This window comes from Euprymna scolopes, chromosome 26 (assembly GCF_053919585.1).
Source record: "Euprymna scolopes isolate OS-2025 chromosome 26, ASM5391958v1, whole genome shotgun sequence".
NCBI classification, from domain to species: Eukaryota; Metazoa; Mollusca; class Cephalopoda; order Sepiida; family Sepiolidae; genus Euprymna; species Euprymna scolopes.
Genome location: NC_136507.1, coordinates 5,198,546 through 5,214,290, shown reverse-complemented (window position 1 = coordinate 5,214,290; position 15,745 = coordinate 5,198,546). Strand labels below are relative to the sequence as shown.

Here is a 15,745-nt window from a genome sequence, read left to right as displayed (position 1 = left end):
TAGATATCTCACTGCTGATGCAATCTCTATCTATATAAAAGTCAAGTACGTCCAAGGATGGATTACTGCTGCCATATCTGGGCAGGAGCTGCTAAAAACAGCCTATCCTGCCATGACAGTACAAAATAGACTTCGTAGCCTAGTGGGGGATGCCTTTTTCTCTTCCCTGCAACCTCTCTTCCACAGAAGGGACGTTGCGAGCCTATCGTTTTATCATTATTTCCATGGGAAATGCTCGTCTGAGTTCCAATCTCTGGTCCCCTCTCGCCAATCTTTCACGAAAAACACCCATCTAGCTGAAACCACTATCAATAATTTTCCCCACTTTATCTGTGCCTAAATCAAAACGTGCATTCCATGAACTTCTTTCTTAGAAGTGCACGCCTGTGGAACTCTCTTCCGTTTGTCTGTTTCCCACCTGACTACAACTTGGATGTTTTCAAGTCCAACATAAACAAGTTCCTGATGAACCGCCCCCTTAAGTAAGACACTTTATCAGATCTCCATTACTAGCGATTACTACGATATTGTCCCATTGATTACTGTACATACAATAATCCTTATCCCCGAGTAGCCTCCAGGCCTTGATAAGTGGTCACTTCCATGTAAAAAAAAAAAAGAAAAAAAAGTCAACAGGCATAAAGTAAGCCAGGAAACGCATATATAAAAATATCTTACTAACAGACAATAAATGTATTAAGGGAAATAACTCTTTGATATTTTTCTGTTGAAACTTTCTCTTTCCTTTTGATGCAACGTCATCGCTTTGTATATAAAGCCCAATATATATATATATATATATATATATATATATATATATATATATATACATCACACATGCCGTTTATGAAAGTGCAAGCACACATTTACCGTCTGCCTTTTTTCAGTTTTTTTCTCATACTGCGAACATTTAAATTTGTCATTTTTATAATATAGAATTCAACATTTGGTCATTGATGATACCTTTATTTATTAGCAAAAATATTTCTGAATTTTTAATATTTTTGAGTAGCTTTTTTATTTTATTTTATTTTTATTTTATCTCTACTATAACTACTACAGTTGTAAATAAACTTATCCTCCATTTGTGCAAAAATTCCCTCCAAACTGTCGTTATTTTGCTTTTCGACTGTATTCAAAATCATGGTTTTTACATCTACAGTATTTTAGTGATTTCAGCATTCAATGCATTTTGGAATGTTTGAATTTCATTTGCATAAGTTGATTTTTTTTTTTGATTCCTCACATCTACGCGGCTGATTTGATTCCTCACATCTACGCGGCTGATTTGATTCCTGCAATTTTAATAATTAAATCAGCAAATCCATTTTAAAAACAGATGTTTGTTTTTATTTTTATACCAAAAGAGGATTATATTTTAGTTATTTTTTCAAAATTTTATTCACTCAAAACAAGGAATATAGCCATTAAAGCAAAAGAGGCAACTGCGATAGGGGCCAGATCTATAGGGGCACCCTGTGTGGGGAGTTGAGCAGAAAGACGTTTGTCCACATTACATTTAAATTTCTGGGTGTTAGTATGGTTATGGAAGCAAAAAGAAATCCTCAAAGATAAGTCATTCGAGGAAAGATATCAGAGTAGAAAGTTTTCCGACATCTTGAGATGTCTTGAACGAAAAAACGGCATTGCGCTGATAGTTGATGTAGGTCATGGATATTTTCATTGAGGGGATACAAGTACAGTAGCATCATCAGAACACATTCCATGGAAGTGCAATAAGAGATACATCATAGTGATGCAAAAAAGGTGCTGCAGCTTGGTGAACAGTGATGAACCTATTAGGTTAGAAATTCATTTTTGCATTCAGTCCTAGAGGGAGAGGCTTATGCACCAGCCAATACTCCATACACAGACGAATCGTGGCTTAATAAAGATATAAAATAGTCGTGGCAGAGATGTTTAGTTTTTTATCAATATCAAACATATGAGGAAAGATTCTGATAATTCAATATTTCTTTCCTATGATTTGTGTGTTCAAGAAATTGCTTCAATGTGTATTGAAGAAATTGTTTCAATGTGTATTGAAGAAATTGTTTCAATGTGTATTGAAGAAATTGTTTCAATGTGTATTGAAGAAATTGTTTCAATGTGTATTGAAGAAATTGTTTCAATATGTATTGAAGAAATTGTTTCAATGTGTATTGAAGAAATTGTTTCAATGTGTATTGAAGAAATTGTTTCAATGTGTATTGAAGAAAGCACAGTTTTGAATGTATGTCATATTTATCATAGTTTCTCAATTTTGAGATGCCGATGATGATTAATAATTAGCAGATGTTCTAATTTAGAAGAGAACAAGACAATGAAGCAAAATCCCTAGAGTGTCGCGCATGATACTATGGAAGCAATACTTCTTTCATGTGATAGATGATATCTCCTGCAATAATTATTTGTTTGGTGAAGACAGTGATGTGTGCTGCTGTTTTCAACCTGTTCAGTGCAATGGAGGTGTTATATTCAAGCATCGAATCTCATTTCTCTTCATGCTAAATCTATAATACAATATAATAATTGACTCATTATACCCCAAAAAGGGGACAATTTCCATACAATTCGTTACCTGAAAAGTTTAACTTTGCAAGTTCAACGACAAAAAAGATATTACATTTCTGAATTTTTGAGATGAGGATTTTTTATTCATATTATTTGGATTTATCAGACTACTGTTCTCAGCTTGAGTGTGATTTTCACATTTCGGTCGATGTAATCTCCAATCTTCTTGCGGACCCATGGCACAGTGGTTAGAGTACTTGGAAAAATAAATTGTGAATAGTGATATTCTCCTGAAGGTTGAAGGTTCAATCCTCAGTGTAAGCGACTGAAAAATACAGTTGCAAATAACTTAGCACCTCTATCCAGTCATGGCTGATGGAACAAAAGTAAAGTAAATAAAGGGTTCCATTGAAATTCTGTCCAAATTCCTGAGTTCAATAGAAACATTCCTGAGTTCAATAGAAACATTCCTGAGTTCGACAAGATACACCTGAAGAAGGTCGGAGATTACATCAATCGAAATGCTGTAAAAATCACACTCCAGATGAGAATAGTAGTCCGATAAATCTAAATAATATGAAAAAAAAAAAAAAAAAGAATAAAAATAAATAACCACTCTGTAATTCGACTAACTGGCCAATTAAATTCATGTCTAAAACCTAGAAGTAATGAACATTTATTTCTGTTTTGATTTTCGTCTTGACAAACCTGTATAATTTTCCTATAAAAAAATCCCTTGTCTTTTTCTGCATTAATTATTACTATATCATTTTCTTGTCTTAATGTTTTGATTTTATTGTATCATTTCTTTTGTTATGCAGATACCAACTCAAGTCATATGTACATACCCCCCCCCCTCTTCCTTACAAAGACAAACTGATACAAGTATTCTCAACAATAACTGACGATATAACAGAGGCACTAATTCATATAGAAATCCTACTGATGGGTCATTTTTATATCCTCTCTTCCAGGAGCTCAAGTTGCTGATATTTGGTACAGTCAAGTGTCCAAGTATGATTTCTCACATGCCAAACACAATATGGACACTGGTAAGTAGTTTACCTTATTAAGTAGCTGGAGCTTATTTCACATAATAAATAATCCATTGTAGAATGTATTAAAGTTTTAAAAACATATATCGCTGGTTCATTAGTAGCATTTTTATTTCAATAAATATTATATTTGACTTCCCTAGTTTATAAGTTAACCTCTTCCTACTCCCAATATCTTTTGTGACAATCACTATTCCTCATACTTTCACAGAAATGTTCCCACCAATAAATTCAACATTTAATGTATTTATATAATTTTGACTTTGTCTAAAAAAATTAGCAGCAATCAATTTAATGCTTATTATAAATTAAAAAAAATTATAGCAAAACATCTAATATTTGAAAATACTTTTTAATGTAATCCCATGTTTTTTTTTATTTGTATAAAATATTAAGTTTAGCAATGATAAATTCATATTAAAAACTTAAAAGAATTTTTACAACTTTTAAAAATTTACAAACAAACCGTTTTGTAAATAAAACTTTTTAATAAAAATGTAAATATAAGAAAACGTTCTTCTACATAAAATTATGAAACGTTTTATAAGTAAAACTCTTTTTCTTTAAAAAAGAAAAAACTGCAAAAGCAATGTTACAAATGTGCATATAGTCTTTTATTCAAAATGAAAAAAATTAAGTGGTTTTAAGCTAAAATGTTTCCTTTTGATCGTTGCTTATCCAAGGGTGAATCAGATTTATTATCAAATAAATTCTATTCTCTTTTTTCTTTTTTCTTCCTTCATTTTCTTTTCCTTTTCTTCATTTTAGTCTCTTTCTATTTATTACATTTTCTTTTTTGATCTTTTCTTTTTTTCTTGTTTCCTTTTCTTTTTCTATTTTCCTTTTTCTCAGTAACAAATATTAAAAACAAATACTAAAAACAAATATTAAAAGCAGTCAATTTCAATCTTTACTTTTTGACTACAAATTATTCTTTTATTTTTTTATGAAATAAAATGTTTCCTTGTTTTCAGGTCAGTTTTCACAGATGATTTGGAAAAACAGTAAAAAAATTGGAATTGGTAAAGCCAGAAGTCTTGAAGGCACAAATGTTGTTGTTGCATTTTACTATCCAGCCGGAAATATATCTGGGGAATACTCTTTTAATATATATCCACCTTTGGGAGAAAAGAAATGATCTTTAGACTAGATGATTCCACTTCTTTAGGCAATTAATTCTTCATCTTTTGAGACCAGCTTCACCTATTCCCATTTTAATTAGAGAAATAAGTATCTCTGTGTTTTCTTAATGATCTGTAGTGAACCTTTTATTAAATGAACATTTCCAAAGACTTTCAATCGAAATGCACACATAAAATTCCACAGCGGAAGTAAGGTTAATATGTTGTTTTTGTGTGTGAAATAAAGCTGTTGAATTTTTTGCATGCTAACATAAAATACATTATTTTTGTTGGTTTATTTCTTCACCATAAGTAATAAGGCCAAAGGAATTATTTTCTATGGAAAAAATGGGTATGTGATCAAAAAGTTTAATAAATTAAAATAGTAATATGTTAAAAATGTATTCAGAAATTACATTGGTTTTCAATAACCATGGAAAGTTTTGAGTGAATGGCAATCACTATAATTCAACAAGGACTATCTTAATAATATATGCACGTGCACAAACATTCATGCTTATAAATGTAGCTTCTTAAAAATGAAGTAGTTGTTTAGGTATGAATTCCAAAACTTAGTTGAATAAAGATGGCTAATCATGACATATTTTCTACAACTCATTTTTCTTTGTGCGATTCTTGATGTCCTGTTATAAGTAGTGTTTCCATTAAAATATGGCTTTTACGAGAGTTTGAACGCTTTTATTCATTTATTCTTAATGTTCTCATAGAGAAAACTATAGTCTACCAGATTAGTTGAATGAAGTATCAGTTTCTATGATGAAAGAAATTGTTGCAATAATGACTGCGTTTTCTATTTCAGTTCAAAATTCGTAGCAATAGAACATTCCCAATACAAAAAATCCACCTTTGTTGAATCGGATCCAACTTCAACTTTATTCTTTGTTTATACAATAAATTGAAAATCAGCTTCAGTTGAGAATTGAATCCTTGATCAATCTGTTGATTTCTGTAACGTTGGCCTAAATTAAGTCGAATTGTCGGTTGAATGGCCATAATCAATATAACAAACGCAGTTTGTCCATCACAAGATTTTTCAACGTATGCCCATGATTTTCAACGTATGCCCATGATTTTCAAAGACCCACAAAGGTCAAATTCCAAAATATCAGCTAAGATCCGAGTTTGTCTGCCAAAGCATCATTGTTGTTTGGTTAATCAGCTCATCTTCTGATCTAAATCACTTGCAAGCTTTCACTCCTTGAATCTACCCCAATCCTCTCAAAATCAAACTCTCTCAAGAACCTCCCTACTTCATACTCTCTCTCAAACTCTTGCTCCTAAATATATTAACATATGACTGGAAATCTTATCTTTATTTTTAATTAGTCACCCTCTCCTCTCTCAATTAGCAGAAACTGACTACATCTGCGCTCATCCTCTTAGCTCAGAAATTGACCACCAAATTTGTGGCGGCATCCTGAATGTTCAAAAGATTTCTCCCCCCATCATGTTTTAATCATCTTCCCTTTTGATAATGTTTGCTTTCCTATTGAATTCTCCCTTTTGATAATGCTTGCTTTCCTATTGAATCCTGGTGCTATCAGATCAGGCTGTCCGAAGATGTCGGCTTCCTCAGACGAAATGCACCTAAAATTGATGCTTTTGTTTTTCTATTTCCTTTTACAAAACTTATGTTCTGCAAAACTAAAAACAAAATCAACAACCCTCCTTTTCCCTCCGCTTTTCCTTCTTCCCATTCCCTCTTTCTCTTTTCTATCTCCCCCACTTCCTGACCGGTTTCCTAACTCAAAATATACCAAACATTAATACTGTAACCCTTTTCCCTCTCCCATTGCAAAACTCATTCATGTTATGCAGTGCAGAGAACAAAAACAACAAAATTCAATATAAAACAACATAAAACAACCAAACCAAACACTACAAACTAGTGATTGAAGATACATAAAGCTTGAAGAATAAAAATTTACAAAATGACTGCAACACTTGAAGAACTTGAAACATAAAAACTTTACAGATTTAAAGGCCCTGTCGGTAAGGTTCCAGAATACACCAACTGCCCCCCCCCCTGCAGAAGGTAAAAGTCCCTCAATGGGGCTACCTGTTGGCTGTAGGTAGTGACCCGTAATGTTCTAGAACAGGATCCTGGAGGCTGAGCACCTCATGACCCAAATCCAAGTGGCTGTGAGTTTGCAACACCCCACTTTAACCCTTGCTTTGGCTAGATGGCCAGTCGGAGAAACCCAATCAATTGGCTAGTCATGACAAGCCCTAATAACAGTAAACCCTCATAAAAAGAGAAGTGCCAATACATCACTAACAAACACATCTACAAAAAAAAATAAACTTCCATGGAACTATTTAAAAAAATAATTTCTGAAAAATGTAATATTTTATACAAAAGAATATAATCCAACTTTACCAAAAAAAAAGAATATAATCCAACTTTACAGCAAAAAAAAAAAAAAGAAAATTAAAAAAAAAATAACACATCACCTAATGATCCAAAAAGGACGACTTGATTTATCGAATAAGTTAAAATATCTAACCCATGACAGAAATGAAAAAAAATCCAAATTACAGAACTCATCATTAAATAACCAAAAAAAACAAAAAACAAACAAACAAACAAAAAAAAAAAGGTTGATATGCCATAAAACTAAACCAAACCTACTGAATTATTTTTTTGCATCCTCCGGGTCTTGGATATCAGGGGCTGAGGATAGTCCATATTAGCACAGAAGGTCATGCTATATTGCATACTTTGTTTACCATTTTGAATTTGGAAAAGATGCAGAGCAATCTTTATTGTCTTTATCACAACAGAAATTTCTTTTTTTTCTTTTGTGTGCTCAACATCAGATAGAATCTCCGTTCTTTTCTGTGAAACACATTACCATAAGACTGCTTCCTGTAAATTACAACATGGTCTTCTTAAAATCCAATATCAACATATACTTGTTATAAATCGTCCCCATAAATAACCTTTTTTCATTACATTCGTCTGTTTCAATCATGATAGTCTTCATCATTCATCTAACAATGCATTTATCTCCTTAACCCTCGTACTTGGGTGGCTTCGGCCTTAATAAATGGTGCCTCATTAGTAAATAAATTTTGTTTTTAATATATATGCAGATTGTTTTGTTATGCATACCTAGAAGTGGATATTGGTAATGCATAGCAAGCTATCAATTTGTCATTAATGTGACTTTAACGTCGAAATAACAGGGATTAAGTAAAGTAAGAGAAAGAGTGTCAGCCGAACATAACGAGATAGCAAAGGAGAAGAGAATGTTACCGACTTAAAAAACTACCTTGAAATTTCTATTTTCTTTTGACATGATACCATTGAAAATTATCAGGTGACCTTTTAAGATTATTCATCCTGCTATCCTTTTATGGAATGTTCTGCTCTGTTGATGCATCATTAATGTTGTTGGTAACAAAACTTTGCTCAAATGCAGAATTAATATTGCATGCGCTTATGTGTTAAACATTTTTCTTAAAATTGTAACGTCAGTGTTTTTTTTTTTTTTTTGATAATTATGCAATTTTTAGTGAAGAGTAAGTTTTTAAGTATCTTAAGAATTAGTTTAAGAAAACTGATATTTTCTTTCACAAGATTTTTCATTGAATTTCTGTGTTTTTAACCAATGTAAAAATACATATTTTTATATTTTTATTTTTGAAACACAATCAAATTTTAAATAAAATGAATAATCTGATATTTATTGTTTTAATTGGAATTCATTATTGAGATGAGTATTATTTATATTAACTTTTATTTATTGCGGACTATTATTCTAATCTTTATTAGTTGTTGTTTCACGATGTTTCGGCCAACTATTCCTCTGGCCTTCGTCAGGTAGTAACCGCGATGGAATAGGAACTTCGAATCTGCTAACTGCATTCTCAGCAATCACTGCCATCCGTAGTTGTTGTCATCTCATCACGTTTTGGCCAAGTAAGCCTCTGGCCGGCTTTGGATAGGATTGAAACCTCTATCTTCAGACAATGCTCATCTGGAACCACCACCACTGACGAAGGCCAGAGGAATACTTGGCTGAAACGTTGTGAAACAACAACTAATAAAGATGAGAATAATAGTCCGCAATAAATAAAAATTAATATAAATCTGATATTTGTTTAAAAAAATTGTTTAAAAAATATATTGTCTGTATATTTATACACTTATATATAATTTGTATAAATTTTTAAATTTGTAAAAAAAAAACAAGCGAATCGGAAATTATGATTTAAAATAAGCAATATAGAAGGGCAGCAGTGAAGAAATAAATAATTACAAAATTCAAGGGTAGATAACTCATAATCTAAAATTATTTGGTGTGGATTATCTATCATTCATTCAATTAAAAACTATTATTAGATTTTTTCCTTATTTAATAATTTTTCTACTTATATTTAATCTAATAGTTTTTAATTGAATGATTGATAGATAATCCGCACCAAATAATTTTAGATTATGAGTTATGTACCCTTGAATTTTGTAATGACGATCTTACTTGTTATGAATTAAAATGAAAAAACAGTATATTGAATTACAATAGAGATTGGAAATAAGAAAATTAATTTCTAATTTCCAGAATTACAGCATTTATAACAATCACCAAGAAAAAGCAGAATAATAATTGAAATAACAAATAATTAGAAAAACTGAATATACTATGTTTTTTTTCTGGTGTTTAAATAATTATTTTCTTGGAAATCTTTTTTATTAATTAAGAATTATTTTGATGGTATTTTAATCAATTAATATTAAAGTTTTCAGAAGATTTAAAAAGAACTGTATTCACTAACTACCGGAGTTGTTTCTACTGAATGGAGAGTGTCACAATCTGCTCGATCTTTAACTATTATCATTATTATTCAAAATATGATGAGAATCTAAGGTAGAGACAACCTTATTTTATGTATTAAACTGTTTAACACCTATTTTCTAACGGCAGTTATGCACCAAATAACAAAAACAAATCGAAATTGAATGAAGAGTGTTGGCAGGGTATCAAGTCAGCATGGCAACTCAGAATCCTGGGGGCATAATTGATTGCTGTGCAGAATACCTCTAGCGATTCTGTTGTTGGTGATGATGCACTTCATTATGTCTACAAACACCAGCAGCAGCCAGCAGCCAGCAACCAGCAGTCAACCACAACGAAAAAATCAACAAAATCCAGGATCTACTTATCCACCATTTGTGCCTCTCATCACCAGGTGGCTTTGATCAGGTAAAAGGTGAAAAATTACTGAGGCGGTTCTTGTAGTTGCACATTTTTGGCATCGGCATCGTTCAACAATGCCAAATCTGAAATATTGCCACTTTTATTTTCTTGTTCAGAGAGGGAAGGAGTTGTTCGCTGGCCCTTTTACTAGCAACAAGGGTTAGAACCCCCCCTTCCTCCCTCCAAATTTGTATTCTATGCTCTACTCTTAGCTGGAGATTGTCAGGCATGTAGTTTGACTAGGGTGTTATGTTTGTCAAATGGTTACACAGGTGTCTCACGTGAGCTCAGTGAGGATAGAATTCTCATACACAGCAAAAAAGTAAAAGCTTGCTTGATCTCGATTTTCAGTATGAATGCCGACTGCAAAAAATGTGGTCGATCGATCTTTTCTGTGCAGAGAACTCTGTTCTGCTGAAAGCTGTTCGAAAACTTACTACAGGGATAATTGGCTTGTGACGGGTAAGTTTTTTTAATGATATTATTTTTGATTTGTTGATGTCAGCTCTTCTCATCATTATGAAGCAGAATTCGTCAAGTATCGGATTGTTCACTCACTGACAAGGAATGTGAACTGGGTTTAGACTGTCATGAAGCATATTAGTTTTATTCTACATGTTCAACATCAGCCAAAGCCATGACTATTTCCATATGAGAGGAACTGCGAGATGAGAGCAATAATTTGTGTGCTCACTTGAACAAGCAATAGTGCCATGCTGCCTCTGCGTGATTATGGCTGAAAGCTTCTAAGCTGTAACTGTAACTAGTGCTGTCTTTATGAAAAGCATTTCTTTCCATTTTGCTAGTGCCTGTCATAACCGTCACCATTACTAGTTGTGGCAGTGGTCATTGGACTGCTGGTAGGTCGCTGTTATTCTTGTGGTTTATGTGCAAACATGCATGAACAGGCCAACCATCTTGACATGCACAACCAGTGTGATGTTGCTGTTGCTATTACCTGGCTGGCTACTTGAATACTGCAGAAACTCAATGATCTAACCTACAAAAGCTTAGTATTTTCTCTCTTAAGTGCTGTTTGTACAGTGATTTCATTTTGTCCTACAATTTCTTTAAGGACCTGTGGCGCAGTGGTTAGAGTACTGGGAAAAATCAATTGTAAAAATGATCTTCTCCTGAAGGTTGAAGGTTCAATCCTCAGTGTGGGCGACCGAAATATACATTTGAGAATTACTTAGGACCTCTATTCAGTCATGGCTGGCGGAACAAGAGCATGCTACCCCCGTGAAGTAAATAAAGGGTTCCACTCGAAATTCCGTCCAAATTCCCGAACTCGATACACCTGAAGAAGGTCGGAGGTTATAGTAACCGAAACGTTGTGAAAATCACACTCAAGATAAGAACAGTAGTCAGATGAATAATAATATTTTTTTATTTTACTTCAGTCGAAGTTCTCAGAAATCAAGGGGCCCACAACCAGGGGCTAACACTTGACGTCTATATGAGATACATAGATATTCGAATGTTCCATTAAAGTTCTTTATCTCTCAAACACTGAGTTAGTAAAGAAATTGAGAACATAATTTTCCTCTCCACAATTAACCATTTTCATACGTTGTAGTATATCTTTCGTTTTGATCTCTTGGTTTTACTGGATTCCAGAACAAGAATTTATCTAGTCTGGTGGAGTATCCAGCTTCGTGCTATTACTTGAGGTAATATTGCTTGAAGAAGGTGCACCATTCCTCGGAAAATCTGTGGAGTAGCCGTAGTGAGGAGATCTTATTTGGGCTGCGAATAGACCTTGGGACTATTTTGTGCCATTTCACCGCCTTCGGTTTTTCTGTACTCTTGCATAATTTGACCCGAATTCTCATGAATTCCCGTCAAGCATAGATCGGGCGAGACCGGCAATCATCAGTGAGCGTTGTTCAAATGTTGAAACGCTAACTCGACTTTTTATTTTCTTTATTTAATTTTTTTTTTTTTTTTTTGTTATGTTTTTAGTAATTTTTAAGGGGGCGGGGGTGACTTTTTATTTTCTGATTAGTTTCTTATTTATTATTATTATTTTTTTTTTAATTGAATTTTTGGGAGCTTGATTGACCAATGAAAAAGCGCTATCTAAATGGAAGCAGACGACATTCGAATTGGAAGAAAGCGACTAAACCAACAAAAAAAAAAAAAGAAAAGAAAAGCTGACAAACAAATATATTTTTGGTGCTAATGCACTTACTGATCAGCGCTATTTTTAAAAAATCATATTTCCAAGTTTAATTAAAATTATATATGCATTTTTTTTTATTCAATTGTAAGGTTAAAGTACAGAATAGGTACAAAGCACCCTTCCCTCCCCATGTTAAGGATGGCTTTTTAAATAATAACATTATTATTTCAGCACAGATCAATAAGTGCAGGAGTACCATATTTTCAAACTCACCAAACAGAAAAATGACAGGCAAGAAAATAAATCTATACATGTTAGACAAAGAAATGAAAACATCGATGCAGATAATCTCATATTGTCAGAAGAAATTGCTGTCCCCAAAAAATGAGGTGCAACAATTGTAAATACAAATGTTTACTTTAAAAAAAGATTTTGTGTAAAGGATGGTTTCTCCTGGAGATGTACAAATGGACAGTGCCACCAAAAGAACTTGACTGAACAACAAGTCTTAAAAATAAAAAACAAGAAAAAAAAATACGGTTACAAAAAAGAAAACAAAACAAAACAAAACAAAAAACTTGTACTTACACCTAACAATTATACGGTTAAAAAATCTTTTCTTGGAGAAAACAAAACAAACTTTCTGTTGATAAATATTTTGCAAAAAAAAAAAAAATAAAAAATAATAATAATAATAATAATAATAATAATAATAATAATAAATAAATAAATAAATTAAATACTAAAATGAAATAAACATATTTTCATTTTTCAAGGTAGTTTTTTTTTTTTTTTTTTGTTATTTTTGATTATGTGCATTTGTATTTTTCCGTTTTTTTTAGTCTGCGTTTGTTACGACGCTTAGCTGACACCGATAATTGCCGGTCTCGCCCGATTCATGTTTGACAGGAATTCATGAGAATTCGGGTCAAATTATGCAAAAGTACCTGTTTTTCTTACATGATAAGTTAACATTCGTGTGCGAACGATCGTAGTGAAGTGTCTTATCACATCATGTAGGAATCTTTCAAATAAAGTTTTTTAAAAAATGTTATTCATTTTTTTTTCGTCTTACGTAGTTTTTTAGGTACCTTCCAACGCACACCACAGTTTTAACCCCCCCTCCTCTATATGTAACACGATGTAATTGCAATTTAATTTAATATTATCATCCAAACTTTTTGGTACTTGTGCATTTAACAAACCAGATGTAACTCAGCATTTGCTCGGCTTTGTCCAATGCATGACGTCAACAGCTCGGGTTTTGCTGCTGTCTGACGAAACATGGTCATCAGCCAATCAAAACGCTGCGCGCTTAGTTTCAACTTGACGCGCGTGCGTTGATCAGCAGACGAGAATTCTGATATGGGCGTTCGAGATGGCGGCGACTAGGAATCTCCAGCACGAATGTGGGTTGCGGTCACGCCATACAGTTGTGGATTGGAAGAATTTCCTGTGAGACATAATATGCTGGGATTACTTTCTCAGGAATCCCCAGTAGGCCATACGGTTGAAATCGACGAGTCTGTCTTCTTCAACCGCCGGAAACACAACGTCGGCAGACGTCTAACACCGGTCTGGGTCCTCGGTGGATACGCCGCCGCCGCCGAAAAGGATTTTTTTTTTTTTTTGGTTAACGTAGCAAATAGGAATGCCAAACCCTCCTTCCACTAATAAGAAAATACATTCTGCCGGGAACTACGCACAGTCGTATCAGACTGTTGGAGCAAAGTGGGAGGAAAGGAGTATCACTATTTGTGGAATAATCGGAATTACCTCCCTTGGACTGTTAAACCTCTTTCCTCTTATTGAACTCTTTTGGAACAAGAGACAAAAAAATGTAATGTAATCGAGCCCCACACGGGCTGTAAGAGTGAGTCAATAAATCCTGTCGTATTTCATGTTTCTCTTTTTGTTCTGTTCTTATACTAAACCCTTCAAAACCTTACATGGAGTCAGAAGTGAGATCGAGAAAAAAAAAAAAGAATTTTATATATAAAAGAAAGACATCAAAACAGCAAACAAACCTGGACAACCGAAGTAAGTTGCCAAAAAAAAAAAAAAAAAGAAGAGTTTTGTCAGAAAAATAGTAAGTTTGTTTTATTTTTACAAAAAAAAAAATAAATAAATAAATAAAATTATGGCTCAAAGAAATTTCGACGCGAATATACTGCCCCCGGCAAAAATGTCTCTGTCAGGAAATGTTGCGAACAATTGGAGGAAATTTAAACGAAATGTTTTTAATTATTCTGTGGCCAGTCGATTGTCAAACGAGGTTAATTAAGTATATCAGACTTCTGTTTTCCTTTCTTCACCTGAGGGGGCGGCATTTTGAGAGGGTAAAAATAGAAAGTAGAAAAAATAAATAAAAATAAACAAAAGTTAACAAAAAATATGAAATTTTATACCAAAAAGGTTGTAAAAAATCGGAATTTTGGGGGGTATCGGAATCAGAAAAAATTTGTCCCTATTTTCTGAGCGTCAGGGGGGGGGCGGCATGGGGACGGGATTTTGAGATGGTAAAAGGGGAAAATCGAAAAAAAATGCTAACAAAAAATCTGAAATTTTATATCGAAAAGGTTGTAAAAAATGGGAACTTTTGTAGTTATTGGAATTGCAAAAAGGTGTCCCTATTTTGCGAGCGGCATATGTCAGGGGGCGGCATTTTGAGAGAGTAAAAATAGAAAGTAGAAAAAAATAAATAAAAATAAACAAAATCTAACAAAAAATCTGACATTTTATACTGTAAAAGTTGTAAAAAATCGGAAATTTTTGAGGTATCAGAATCAGAAAAATGTGTCTCTTATTTACGAGCAGCACATGTCAGGGCCGGCATTTTGAGAGGATAAAAATAGAAAATAGAAAAAATATATAAAAGCTAACAAAAAATCTGAAATTTTATACCGAAAGTTTGTAAAAATCTGAAGTATTGGAGGTATCGGAATCGGAAAAATGTGTCTCTATTTTACGATTCCAAAACCGATTCTTTTAAATTTTTAATTTATTTTATTTGTAAAACAATTTTTTTAAATTGCATAAATTCTCTATGTAATATATATACATATATATATATATATATACATATATAATATAAATATATACATACATACATGTAGATACATACATATATATATAAACAAATATATATATAATATATCCTTCAAGATTGAGGCAATTTTTTTGTTTTAATCTAGGTTGAGCTTTCTCTACATTAAAAACCGATCTTGAAATGAATTAAAGCAATTTATTCTCAATTAATGGAAATTTTGAAAACTCCAAACGCAATTGTAAATTATTACTTGATAAATAGTTTAACAGTTTGGAATTTTCAAAATTTCCATTAATTGAGAATAAATTGCTTTAATTCATTTCAATTACTAAGTTTAAAAAATGCAAGCATTAATTATTTCTGGAGATATACTCAGTGACCGGCTGACCTAACAGGATAGGGCCAAGCCCAGGCTTAGGCTAAGCACCAAAAAAAACAAAATGACCTCAGAAAGATTTCATACTTAAAGGGGAACTTTCATATAAATTTTTATCGAATAGGTGCGAAAAGAAAGTTGGATATTTGGGTGTATATACACCGACATCAAAGAGGAAATAACATTAGATGCGAAAGTTTGAATTCATTAATTTTATTACTGTCCAATTCATGAGGCTAAGACTTTGAAAATATCAAACGTTTGTTTTTGTAGCATACTTTTT

The 15,745-nt window shown here is 32.7% G+C and overlaps 1 protein-coding gene across 3 annotated transcripts in view; it reads left to right on the top strand.

The window, feature by feature from the left end:
- LOC145247904 (uncharacterized) overlaps positions 1–4,971 on the top strand; it is an 84,095-nt gene extending 79,124 nt beyond the window's left edge. For all 3 annotated transcript variants that reach the window (XM_080109527.1, XM_080109529.1, XM_080109528.1), the window contains 2 exons: positions 3,489–3,566; positions 4,544–4,971. In XM_080109527.1, coding sequence (XP_079965653.1) covers positions 3,489–3,566; positions 4,544–4,707 — 242 coding nt within the window. In that variant the 3' untranslated portion in view covers positions 4,708–4,971. The remainder of the gene's footprint in view (positions 1–3,488; positions 3,567–4,543) is intronic.
- Positions 4,972–15,745: the final 10,774 nt, after the last annotated feature.